Raw genomic sequence first — 12,424 nt, forward strand, 5'->3', positions numbered from 1 at the left:
GGGAGCTGAGGGCACCCTCATGGTTTCGGGCAGGGAAGAGGGTAGCACCAGGAGTTACAGCAAAGGATGCAATGGCAGCTGAAAGGGCACGGGAATGGAAGCATAGATATCTCGTTACAGACCATTGGGTAGTTTTGGGGCAAGGCAAGGGGCAGCCTTGGGCACCACCCTAAAGTTGCTGCTGATGCCATGTGCCCGTGCCAGGGCGCTCCCAAGTCACAGGTGAGGAGTTTGCCAAGTCCGCACACTGTTGCATGCACTGATTGTGAAGGGCTCACCAACACCACGGGCCTGTACATGAACACCCCCCCCTCAAACTACAGATGCACCTTGTCCCCGTGCACCCCCCTAGCTTGGCAAGGGCACTGTTAGCATACAGGGGCAGGCGACGTCCCATGCCACTGGTTCTCTGCTGCATCGGCGGCCATCAACCAAAACACAACACACAGGGGGTCTGACCGCCCCACAGCACCCAGATCCGCCCCATCCGCAGCTCTCCTTAACTGTGTAGGTCTCGCCTTCCCGCACCGCAGCCACAAGTCCAAGTAAAGTCCCGAGGATCGCAGCGAGCGCCCGCGCCATGGCTGCTGGCGGCAGCGGGAGGCGCCCCTGCGCCCCGTTGTTCCACCCGCGCGTCCTCCTGAGGCTCCGGCTCCCTTCCGGCTGCCCGCGTGCCCCCCGCACAACTCCGTGCTCTGCCAGCAACTCTTTGCCCGTGCGCCCGTCTCGCGCTCCAGCAGTCACCAAGCCCAGGCGGCCGCGCAGCTGACATCAGCCGCACGCGAGCTCTTCTCTCACGCCGGGCCACTAGAGGGCGTGTGCCAGCAAGAACTGCTGAAGGCAGGGAGAGCTCGCACTGGGTACTGAGCGCGCGCAGCTCTAACTGTATTGAGGCGCAGCCCGGGGGCTTCGTCAATGTTCCAAGACGGTCAGAACAATGCTCGTTTTACTACTTCCTAGGATGCCGTGGGATCAAGTCCGTTAAAATTCCCTGACATCAATTCAAAGACAGCTGGGGGTGGGGACATGGCTCACGTGGAAAACGAGGCATGCTGAACTTGGGAATAGAGCTTTTGTGGGGGTGGGAGGCTTGTGAGTGGAGGACCGGCAGCATTGTGTCCTAAAACCATTGAGGCTGATGGGATGGGGTGGGGGGGTTAGGTGGTAAGGAAGGAATACAGGCTTATCCAGTGCTAAGTGAGAACAAACACCCCGAGAAGTGTGGCTCACTGGTTAGAGGAGGCAGACCTGGAAGCAGAGGTCAGCCCGGGACCAGGGTTCAATTCCCGGCTCGGCGGGGTCTTGAGTCCTAAAATGTCCATGGACTCGACAATTCTCGCTCCGGTGCCTACTCGATTCACGGGTTCACACTCTGCGACTCTGGGCAATAGCTTGCTTAATCTCCACAACGGCCCCTCGCGGTGGGATGCCTGGCTTTCACCTTGCGGATACCCTGTCGGGGTTATCTCACAGGGGAATACCAGGACGGGTTCCCTAAGCAACCGCTTGGTGATTTGCGCTATATAAATTCCTGTACATTTACATTTACATCCGGGTGGGAGGTCTCGGCTGCTGTGTTAAATGAGACTTCTTCCGGGTGTAAAGCATTTGTTATTGGTGATGAGGCTTCTTTCGGGTTTGGAGGTGCATGCTGCATTAAAGGTGGGATCCTTTGTCATGTAAGGAGTCATGTTATACAAAACCGGGGAATGGGGCTATCTGGGAGCACAGCGGCACCCACAGCAGTGCTTCAGTCCGTTTAGGAATTAAACAACCATTTGCAATGCAATAGGTCTCGCATTTACGCCAGTTTTAGCTATTGGCATTGTAAATGACAATGCCTTTTATTTATGTTTTTAAAAAGCAAAACAAAAATAAAAGGCATTGTCATTTACAATGCCAATAGCTCAAACTCGCGTAAATGCGAGACCTATTGCATTGCAAATGCTTGTTAAAAGTAGCTCTGGTATCCTGGGTGATGGAGGGGCTGGGCCTAGTGGCATGCACTCTGTTCTGCCACGCAAGGCTGTTAAGCTTGACGCGGGGCACCTCGAAGGCTTCAATCGCTTGGCTGAAGTCTTCCATTGAGTGCACCCACGCTGCGAAGCGCACCCTACCGGGAGGAAGATTTACCCGGGAATACTGGTGACGATGTCACCCCAGAATTTGGCCCTGAAGAAGGGTTTCCCGATAGGGGACGGGGTGATGATTTTGAGGACGATTATGATTCCTCTGACGATTTGCAAGATTCTGGCAGGTCATGGCGTCCTCGGTCTTCCTGCTCGGAACTGGGGGATGGGGAGTCTCTTCCTTCTGACATGTTTGACCCCACATGTATTTTTCGTCCGCGTTCTGCGGATTGGATTCCCGACAAGAAGACGGCTGACTATGTAGCCGCTAAAATTAGGCAACCCCTTAACCAGGAAGTGAGATCTCGTCTCCGGTCAGAGTGCCCTAGGCCTTCCCTTCCCAAAGGTGTCACAGTTACCCCTGAGATAGATCCTAAGCTCTGTACATTTTTTGCAAAATATATGAGGAACCCTAAAAAGGGTATAGATAGATCTTAGAGAGCTTGCCAAGACAGCTCCTGGATATTGTCGGCCCCCTCACTAAGATTATAGAATCTGCGGAAAGATCTTGTGAATCTGGACAACCTCTCCCAACGGATGACGTCGCAGGGTGGGCGCAGAGGGCTATGTGCCTTTTAGGCAACGCCAACTGTGCCCTCTCGGCTGAACTCCGCCGTTCTCTTTTATTGAAGATTGATCCGAAACTTGGGGAGTTGTCCTCTTCGGAGGTTGGACCAGTGGCGCAGGGCACCCTCTTCGGGGGCCCTTTTGTTAAAGAACTAGGAAAATTTGTCGCCACCTTTTTCGCCTTGGATAAGGCTCAGGCCTCTATGAAAAAGATTTTTCCTAAAAAGGTTTTTGGTGGGGCTGGACGAGGCAGGGGTCGCTCTTCCAGCCGTCAGTACAACCAAGGCCCCAACAGAGCACAGGCAAAACGCAACAACGGATATAATGATGGTCGACAAGGCATCTTCTACCCCTCCTGGGGCAGCAAAGGACAGAACAGAGACCGTGGTGGAGGCCAGGTTAATTCCAGAGGATACAATGGTAAGCCTAGATCTCCTCTCTCCTGTTCGGTTGGGGGGCAGGATTTCCCTGTTTCTAGCAGAATGGGCGGCTCTCACTTCAGATCCTTGGGTGTTGGAGACGGTTCAAGGTTTTCATATAGAGTTCTACGGGTCTCCCACTCAAACTACACGCCCTCGTCCTTTGGTATTTTCAGCCTCAGAAGAGTCTCTGATAGATCAGGAAGTTCAAGATCTTCTTTCCAAAGGCGCAATCTCTCTTTCCAGTCTTCATCCGAGGGGCTTTCTAAGCAACATTTTTTTGTAGAAAAGAAAGAAAAAGGCTTCAGGCTGGTTATCAACCTCAGATCTTTCAACAAGTGGCTGGTTTATCGTCATTTCAAGATGGAGGGAATCCATCTTCTCAGAGACCTCCTTCTCCAGAACGACTGGTTAGTTCAGTTGAACCTCAAGGATGCCTACTTGTCGGTCCCCATCTTTCCTCCACATTGCAGGTTCCTTCAGTTCCTGTGGAGGGATCAGATATTCACGTTCAGAACTCTTCCCTTTGGTCTTTCCTCAGCTCCTGGGTGCTTTACCAAGCTTCTCAGACCAGTGGTGGAACATCTCCGCACAAAGGACATCCGGTTGATTATCTACCTGGACGATATCCTTTTGATGGACCAGTCCAGGGAACAACTTCTCCACCACTTGCGGATTACAATTTCTCGTCTGCAGAATCTGGAATTTACCATCAATGCCCAGGAGTCGCATCTGGTTCCCCGACAAAGCATGATTTTTCTGGGTTTTCGCATCTACACGAGGGATGCAACCTTGAATGTTCCGTCCCAGAAGATTTCCAAGACCAAAAAGGAGATTCAGAAGATTCTCTGACGGGACAGGATCTCCTTACGACAGTTGGCCAGGATTGTCGGTTTGTTATCGTCTTCGATGCAAGCCATTTTTCCGGGGCCTCTGCATTACAGGGCTCTTCAGAGGTTGAAGGCCTCGCATCTTCGGAGGGGCCTCGCTTACTCGGAATTGATCTCCCTAACCTCGGAAGCCAGGACAGAACTTCATTGGTGGATAGATCACATGGAGGCTTGGAACGGGAGAGCGATCTTCGGTTCCCATCCGGATCTAGTGATAGAGTCGGATGCCAGTCGTCTGGGCTGGGGGGCCAGATGCGGGACTCTCTCTGTGGGAGGCAGATGGACGGAGGAGGAACTTCTTCTCCATATCAATTGTCTGGAACTCCTGGCAGATTCTTTTGCCATTCGCTCCTTCACAACGAACAAGGTCTCCTGTTGTGTCCTTCTCAGAATGGACACTACGACGGTGGTGCAATACATCAACCGTCTGGGAGGTACTCACACCGAAATTCTGGCGGAGCTAGCCAAGGATTTTTGGCATTACTGCCTTCAGCGTCAGATTTCGGTGATGGCAGAGTATCTCCCGGGAGATCAGAATTGTGTGGCGGATTGGAACTCCAGACATTTCAGGGATGCCAGCGGCTGGAGGTTGGACCCTGCGGTGTTCCTTCAAATGTTGAACCTTTGGGGTCTTCCTTTGGTGGATCTCTTTGCTTCCAGATGGAATGCCCAACTTCCCCGATATTTCAGTTGGAAGCCGGACCCGGGAGCTGAAGCTGCGGACGCCTTCCTTCAGGATTGGTCGGCGATCCTAGCTTATGCGTTTCCCCCCTTCCTGTTCATCCAAAGAGTCGCAGCCCAGGTCCGTCGGCAGAGAGCCTCTCTGATCCTGATTACCCCGATTTGGCGAGCTCAGATTTGGTTTCCGTCCCTTCTGGAATTGTCTTGGGACAGACCCCTACGGTTGCCGTCTTTCCAGGGAATCCTGTCGGATCCCCTGGGTCAACTGCACCCCCTGGTTCTCCAAGGCCATCTACATCGTATGGCATGGAGGATTATAGGAGACGATGGTCTGACGTCTCGCTTTCGAGAGAAGCGGAACTCCTTATCCAACAAGCCTGGGCCCCGGGTACTTACAAGTGATACAGATGTGCCTGGAGAAGATGGGTTCATTGGTGTGTGGCAAAACACCTGGATCCCGTGGGCGCCAGCGTTGCTGAAGTTGTAAACTTCTTGGCAGAACTTTTTCATCAGAGACTAGCTTATTACACCATTAATTCTTTCCGGTCAGCCATTTCTGCTGGTTATTCTCTGGTGGATGGGGCCCCAGTGGGTGAATATCCATGTGTTTGTAAGCTTTTGAAGGGTATTCGACTTTCTCGTCCTCCAGAGCCTAGTTAATCAGGTCTCTGGGATGTTAACTTAGTCCTTCGTTTGCTCACTTCTTGGCAAGATAATGATTTTCTATACAGGAAGGAGATCTCAGCTAAGCTAGCTATGCTCCTTTGTCTTATTTCTTGTAAGAGGGCGTCAGACGTCAGGGCGCTTGACATTACCCCTCGGGTTTTTACCCCGGAAGGGGTTACATTTACCATTTCCAGGAACACTAAGTGGAGTACAAGGTCAGTAACTTATCCTGCTTCTCCGGATTCTCCTAAATTGTGTGTAGTCCGATGCTTAAAATCATATGAGGATATGACATTGGAGGTTCGGCCTCCTGGTGAACGGCAACTCTTGATTGCCATTAAGAAACCGTTTCAGGCGGTATCCTCTCTGACCATTGCTAGGTGGGTCAAATGGATTATGTCGGAATCCGGCATTGATGTCAGACAATTTGGTGCTCATTCTACTAGGGGAGCTATGGCTTCCAAGGCTGTCCAGGTAGGTGGCAGGTTGGAAGACATTATGAACGTGGCTGATTGGTCTTCGGAATCCACTTTTAAAAAGTTTTACTTTAAACCAATTCACAAAGCCGCTGCGCTGGTGGTAAGTAAGCTTTGAACAAGCATAATCCTCGCCTCCGCTTCCTGACATAGAATGAGAAATTTCCTAATTAGCACGAAGGAAAGTTTCCATTCTATTAAGGACGCGGAGGCGAAGATTATCCCACCCTGGCAATTTTATGTGCCTTCCTCCCTGATGATATGTATGTTTTATTGGATGTTCTGACATTTTCTACGTATCAGGGAAGTACTGTTACTCTTATGACTGTTGATTTCATTTTGTTCAAAGAGCATTTGCATTGCTGTTCTTGTTCCCTATGCATTGCTATTTTACTGATTATGTTTTATGTACCTCATCTGTGATTGTATTCCTGATTACATAATATTTTGCCTTATGGTTATTTGCTGTTCTCATTTATGAGTCTTATCATGACTGGAGATTATAGTGTTTTCTATTCTCCTAGGTTCTGATCAAAAAAATAGAATGTGGATGGCTTAACTTCCTGCAGCATCGAAAGAGGAAGGACTATGCCGATGGATTAACTATATGGACTTGGTTGGACTGTGATTGGTTACTTGGTTCCCATGGTTAGCGGTTGGTCTCATAGGATATGTAGTTCAAGGAATGTTTTTTGTTTCTACCTTTGAACTTGCTGTCAATAAAATGAAGAAAGGTTATGCATAATCCTCGCCTCCGCGTCCTTAATAGAATTGAAACTTTCCTTCGTGCTAACTAGGAAATTTCTCATTTAAAAGATATTACAACAAATAAGATTAATACATTTATACTAAAATATGAAAAGTTGATTAATTATTAATAAAATAGTAATCTAGCAGTTTGTTTGTGAATACTAGAACCATAGGATACTAAAATATTACTATGCAAGTGTGCCTGTTTTGAAGTAGATATGATGTGATCTAAGGTGTGTACATACATGCCAATATTTTAGAATGGGAAAGTGAGAGATGTTTTAAAAATAAAAGGGAGAATGCATTTCTCCCATTGCCTTCTATTGAAGCAGAGGTCATTAAAGGCGGAAGATAGCCAAAATACAGCAATTTGTTCCTTCAAAAATCGAGTCTCGCGCTTGAATCGGTTCTATTGGCAGAAGCGACAGATATTGGGCCTGCAGTGGACCACCCGATATCATCCCAGGCCCAGCCAGATAAAAAAATCTTGGAGCCGGGCCAGCATCTGAAGCCAGGTTTTAGTATTACATTACATTTCGTCATGTTTCTGTTACTTCTAATTTTCTTTGGAAGTGGAACCATGCCTCTCCGCTATGAACATAGAAGACGTACATCAGCGTAAGTCTTTCTTCCGTCCGTATACAATCCGTTCAAGTTACAAGTTTTATGCGTGTGTGGTACCGTCACGTCTAACGTGTACCAATGAGCAACCTCCGGCATCCGTACCGGCTTCCGGGCAGCCGGCACGTGGACCAATGAGAGCGCGTGAGTATGACGCGAACCTCAAGGCCGGGAGCGCAGCCAATGGATCGACGCCGCGTTCAGGCCTGCGCAGTGTAGGCGCCGGGTAAGGCCGGTGTCAGTGTGCTAGAAGAGGATAAGAAGGTAGTGGGGACTCCCTCAAGTTCACGGAGCGCGGAGGGACGCGTGTGTGCAGGGACGCACGGTGAGTTTGAGCTTGTGTCTGAGGGCACCGCGGAAGGCAGTGCTCGAGGGCCACCTGGTAAGGTCTTGGAGGAGCGGATATGTGATACAGGGGCAGCGTGCTTGGAGCTGTCATTCGTAGAGGCTCACGAGACTGGGGGACATGGGTTTTTCAGGGCAGCTAAGATGTACCAGTCACCATGAGTCATGAGAGTGACCCACGGCAGAGGGGTTGATGTTTTTAAAAATGTTTTATAGAGTGCCCTGAGATTAGGGCCCGCGGGTTCCTGATGGAGGTGGTCGTAGGGACCGATTCAATGGCCTGCAATTTGTGTTTGTGCTATTCCTGCAACAGTTCTCTCATGTAACGTGACTGGTTCTATTGTACAGTGCTCTGACACCTTCGGGTAAAGTCCGCGCTTTATAAAAATGAAATAAATAAATGGGGGCACGCAAGGTGCAGCCATAGAGAGAAGATATTGTGGCGTTGAAGGGCATTTTTGACAGTCAGGTGAATGAGTCTGGGTCCTTATTAGCACGACTTAAAGTAATCAGAACAGGCTGTGAAGACTAGAACTAGCGAGCTGTCCGTAGTGCTACATCAGATGGAGGGAGGGAAGGTGGGTGAAATGAGGCTTGTCATATAGAACCTTGGAGCGTGGGGTTCCCCCACGCCCCAGTGCTATGAATAGTAAGGATTGGCAACTCTCCAAGGTGCTTAGACTTGAATCCGTGTTAAGGTCACTTGAACCTTAAATGTTGGCTTTCGGAGGCTGTTTGTTGGTGTGGCCTATTGACCGAAGGAGTGAGAGGTAGGATCTAGTGCCACATTCAGAAATAAATCGGATCTCTTATATGGTGTCTTAGTTGTATGGTGTAGGTTCCACTGTGGAAGGTTTGAAGACTTTGTTGAGATGTCATGAGCAATGGGTACTTGGCTGGTCTGTAATGTGCAAGAGGCTGTCACGAGCTCTCCATGGGATGACCCCCGCGTAGGAGCTGGACTGCCATGTGAGGGCTGCTATAGGGAATTGGGGGTGCTGGGTTTGTCGCTGGCTTTGAGTGTCTTACTGTAGTCAACCATCAGATCATTTTAGAGAATCTAAGGACCTGTCGTGAGAACCCACTAGGCCCAACGTGGTGATAGTAGTTAGCCTGTTGTAGCATCACATGGGGAGGTGTAATTTGTTGTTTTCAGTAGTGATGAGGTGGCCTTGATGCTGGATTACTTTTTTGCTTTTAAAATAGAGCAGGCAACGTGTACTGCTCCTCATATGGTGCACTCGTTAACTCGTAGGACCCGCTGTCTATGCGGGGGAAAGGTGAGGCTGCTTTCTTTTTGTGTTTGTAATCCTTTGAAGAGTGTAAGATTCCAGTGTCTCATAAGTTTGGAATTGGGTTACGATTTCTGTTGTGCTCGTTGTTTCAAGAGTCAGAGAATCTGTACTTTTTGACATTTTAAAATAGGCATTTTTTACACAGCTTTGGTGTTTGGCTGTCCAACCTCATGCTTGTGGATCTCTGTTGCATGTGTGCGTGTCCAATGAATGGTTTCTACACTGCTGTCATGCAGGGATGGCTAGGAAGCTCCGCCACGTGACTTTAGTCGCAGACATGTGAATGAAAATACGAGTCATTTTCTTTTGTCATGCCTCTGCTCTCTTGAGTTACTAGGTAGTTCCTCTCCTAAAGAAAATACTGATCATGTACTTAAGGAATGAATTGCTGGTTACTTATTTTGCAAATGGTCAAGTAATTTCTTTTTATCTGTTTACTTGAAAAGCCTGGTCGGTGCAACAAAAATGAACTTTCGTTTATAGTACCTGAATCCTGTATCAAGTGAGCAAGAGGGGACTCCACTTCGGCTTTTTATGATTTTTTACATCTGGCTTGACAGCGCAGTTGTCTCCCTGCTTTACGTGATCGACAGAGCTTTCTCTCGACTTAAGCAGCGCCCACATGTTAGTTTTCTCTAGGACAGCATTCGATTAGGCAGAAGTTGTTTGCTTCCACTGAAAATGAGTGCTTGCGTATTTGCGTTGTGGGAAGCTTGTGCCCAATACGGCAGGACTGAGTTGGTTATGATGGTAAGTTGGTGTTCATGGATATAGGCCTGGTGTGTATGCTATGAAAAGTTATGGTAAATGCACTGGACCTGGTTTATTTATTGTGGAAAAACATATATATAAAAGTCAATATGTATTTAAGGGGCAGATTATTACTGTGTATTAAAGCCTGCCGGGAAGTATTTTGTTACATGGAATCTTTCAGAATACAGTAGTAGGTAAAGATTTTTAGTGTTGGTTACCCACTTTCATAATCCATGGGGATCGAAGATTTGCCTTTTGATAATCCTAGTTTGGCTCTCTTATGAAAGATAGTATCTTGATTTACCTAGTCTATTTTTTTTATACACTTAAAATGTTATGCCTGATGGCTGCCTCGTGGGGAATCTAACACTCAGTACAGTAGGCCTGGGTTGGTTATGGTGACTCATCAATGATAAAGGCTATAAGACTGTTGGTTCACTCATAAAAGGTATGTTTATTACAATAGGTGTGATCTTATGAAAAAATATGATAAGGACAGAAGGCCTGGCTTATCTAGGTGAAAAGCATTTGTTAGAGCTCATAGTTCTTTCATTGTGGATTGTTATTACATTTTTCTGAAGACTATAGCCAGGTATTTTGTTACACAAAATGTCTCAGATAACAATGGTAGGCAAGGGTGTTGATGTTTGTTATTCCTTGTGACAAGCCCTGATGGTAGATGACTTTCACTGTGATAATCTTTGCAAGGCCCTTTTGAGAGAGGTTGTATATTGTTTTGCCAGCCGTAATTTTGCACATATGTCTAAAATTATAAGTGTATTCATGATGGTTACTGTTAGACCTGTCTGCTTCTGGGAAGACTCTAACCATCGTGATTTATTTTTGTCCCCCTTAGCCTCCCAGAGTTTCTATTTTTATTTTTACATATGTCCATCAGGAATTTTTTAATGCTGTCAGGGGGCTAGGTGTTCCTTGGCGATGACGCCATTTTTCCCTCATAACCTGTGAGGCCTAGTCAGCCCCCTTGAAAATCTAGGGATCTCCAGAGACCTAAGATGGTGTCCACCAACTGCCATAACGGACACCACTGGAGGACAGGTCCATAGGTTAACATTAGGGAACTTTCTAGAATACCCTAGAGAATTCTGCAGGTCTCAGGCCACCCTATATAAGGCCAGTGACCAGCAGCCATTTTGTGCTGACCCCAGAGTAGAGGAGTGAGGCAGTGGTGAGAGGAGGTGGACACACTGAGAGCAGCTAGTTTGTCACTGAGGCTGACAGTTACTTCAGAGGATTGTTCCCCCTTCAGCCTTTGACCGATCCCTCTCTCAAAACATCAACTATTGGAAAAGAAATCGAGCTACTTGAGGAAGCAGCCACTCACATCTTGGAATCTCAATAAATCCACTCAGGATACCCCTGACTGAAGAGAGTCCTGGCTACCCCTGATCAGCGCTGAGCTTACCGGGGACGTGGAGTAGCTGAAGTGAGTGCGGGGGTCTGTGGCACCCTGGCGACCTGTGGAGCAAGGGCGCCGTGTGTGGACATCCTTCCTGTGAAGCCCAAGTGAGAAGTGACTGGAGGGGAGCAGCGACGCTGCTCTGATCGGCATCGGGACCCCGGGGGCACCGGCCGCGTCAAAACAAAGAGATCGGCGCTTCCGCGCATGACCAGCAGCTAGACGCTTTTCGTGAGGCAGGAGGGGCCTATGATCGGGCAGGCCCGGGAGAGCAGCGTCACCGATAGACCAGCGTCCTCCCTTTGAGTGAGTGCGGAGGCGGGAGAAGAGCGAGCGCTTCCGCGCATGCCCAGCGGAGTAGTGCGCCTGAGGAGGGCCGGTCGCGTCATCGGAGGTGCGTCAAGGCAGAGCTCCAGCCAGCGGTAAGCTTGAAGAGGCAGAAGCGCCGCATCGGTCACCTCGGTGGAGCGCCTCGGTCTGAGGTAGGCATCCCTGACGCCTCTACAACTGCGGGGAGACTTCCCCGGCACCGCGGGACCCAGGCAACACCAGCTGCACTGTCCGGAACTCAAAAGTAAGCCGGGTAGAGGGGGTGCGGGAAGAGGAAGCATCGGGTGACTGAAGGCATCAAAGCGGGAAATCTTAAAGACAGGCAATTGACTTTTAAGCCGCCAGAATTACATATAAAGAAACCGAGTGACAGAACTGCCCAGTCCACGTAAAAAACTCTAGCTCCTAATGAGATAAGAGGGGGAGAGTGGTGGGCAGGGAGAATTACCAGGCTCACTAGGAAGAGCCCTTATATCCTGTTATTAATTAAGGAAGTAGAACCTTCACCATTAAGGTGCAACCTGTGAATTGATCGAAGGGAGAACATTGTTGATTCTGTTTTGTCTCCTTTTAGCCACATGGCTGGGGGTTTATGTTGAGAAGATCCACCCCTGTGGTAGAGGTCTGTTGAGTGAGAAGAAGGCTAAGAGCTGAGGGGTAATGTACACGCCTAAGAGTGGTTAAATAACATGTTGAAACTGTAGAGTGCAAATCCCTAGCTGTAACCTCCTAGTGGAGTAGTGGGTTGTACTATAGACAGCCTCTTATCACAAATGTAATGTACCTGCAAATGTGTCTTTAAAAACATATTACTCTGCCAGACTGTATTTTGCCTTCCTGTAAAAGTTATTAGTGAAGTGTCTTGTGTCCTAAATAACTAAAGAACCTAAATGTACCTTTGATTCTCAAATTCTGAGCAGGAAAAATATTGAAGAGTAATTTAAATTTCATGTGGATGTGTATTTGATTGTCTTTCATCCCTGACTAAAAAGCATAACAAGAAGAGCATATTATTTTTATAAAAGGTATCGGTATTTTTCCAAACAGTGGTGTTGTGTCTTTATTTTAGTGGTTCATCACTG

At 48.3% G+C, this 12,424-nt stretch overlaps 1 protein-coding gene across 7 annotated transcripts in view; it reads left to right on the forward strand.

The window, feature by feature from the left end:
- The first annotated feature begins 7,323 nt into the window (after nt 1–7,323).
- The window catches only part of HYOU1 (hypoxia up-regulated 1), a 231,065-nt gene continuing 225,964 nt past the window's right edge, over nt 7,324–12,424 (forward strand). For 2 of the 7 annotated variants that reach the window (XR_013608815.1, XM_078682202.1), the window contains exon 1: nt 7,324–7,425. Coding sequence is in view for 1 of the 7 variants with exons in the window: in XM_078682202.1 (XP_078538328.1) it covers nt 7,334–7,425 (92 nt within the window). In the remaining 6 variants the exon portion in view is untranslated. Of the gene's footprint in view, nt 7,582–12,424 lie in introns of all 7 variants that reach the window. The other 5 variants (XM_078682203.1, XM_078682204.1, XR_013608816.1 and 2 more) reach the window with 5 other exon arrangements.

This window comes from Lissotriton helveticus, chromosome 3_1 (genome assembly GCF_964261635.1).
Source record: "Lissotriton helveticus chromosome 3_1, aLisHel1.1, whole genome shotgun sequence".
NCBI lineage: Eukaryota > Metazoa > Chordata > Amphibia > Caudata > Salamandridae > Lissotriton > Lissotriton helveticus.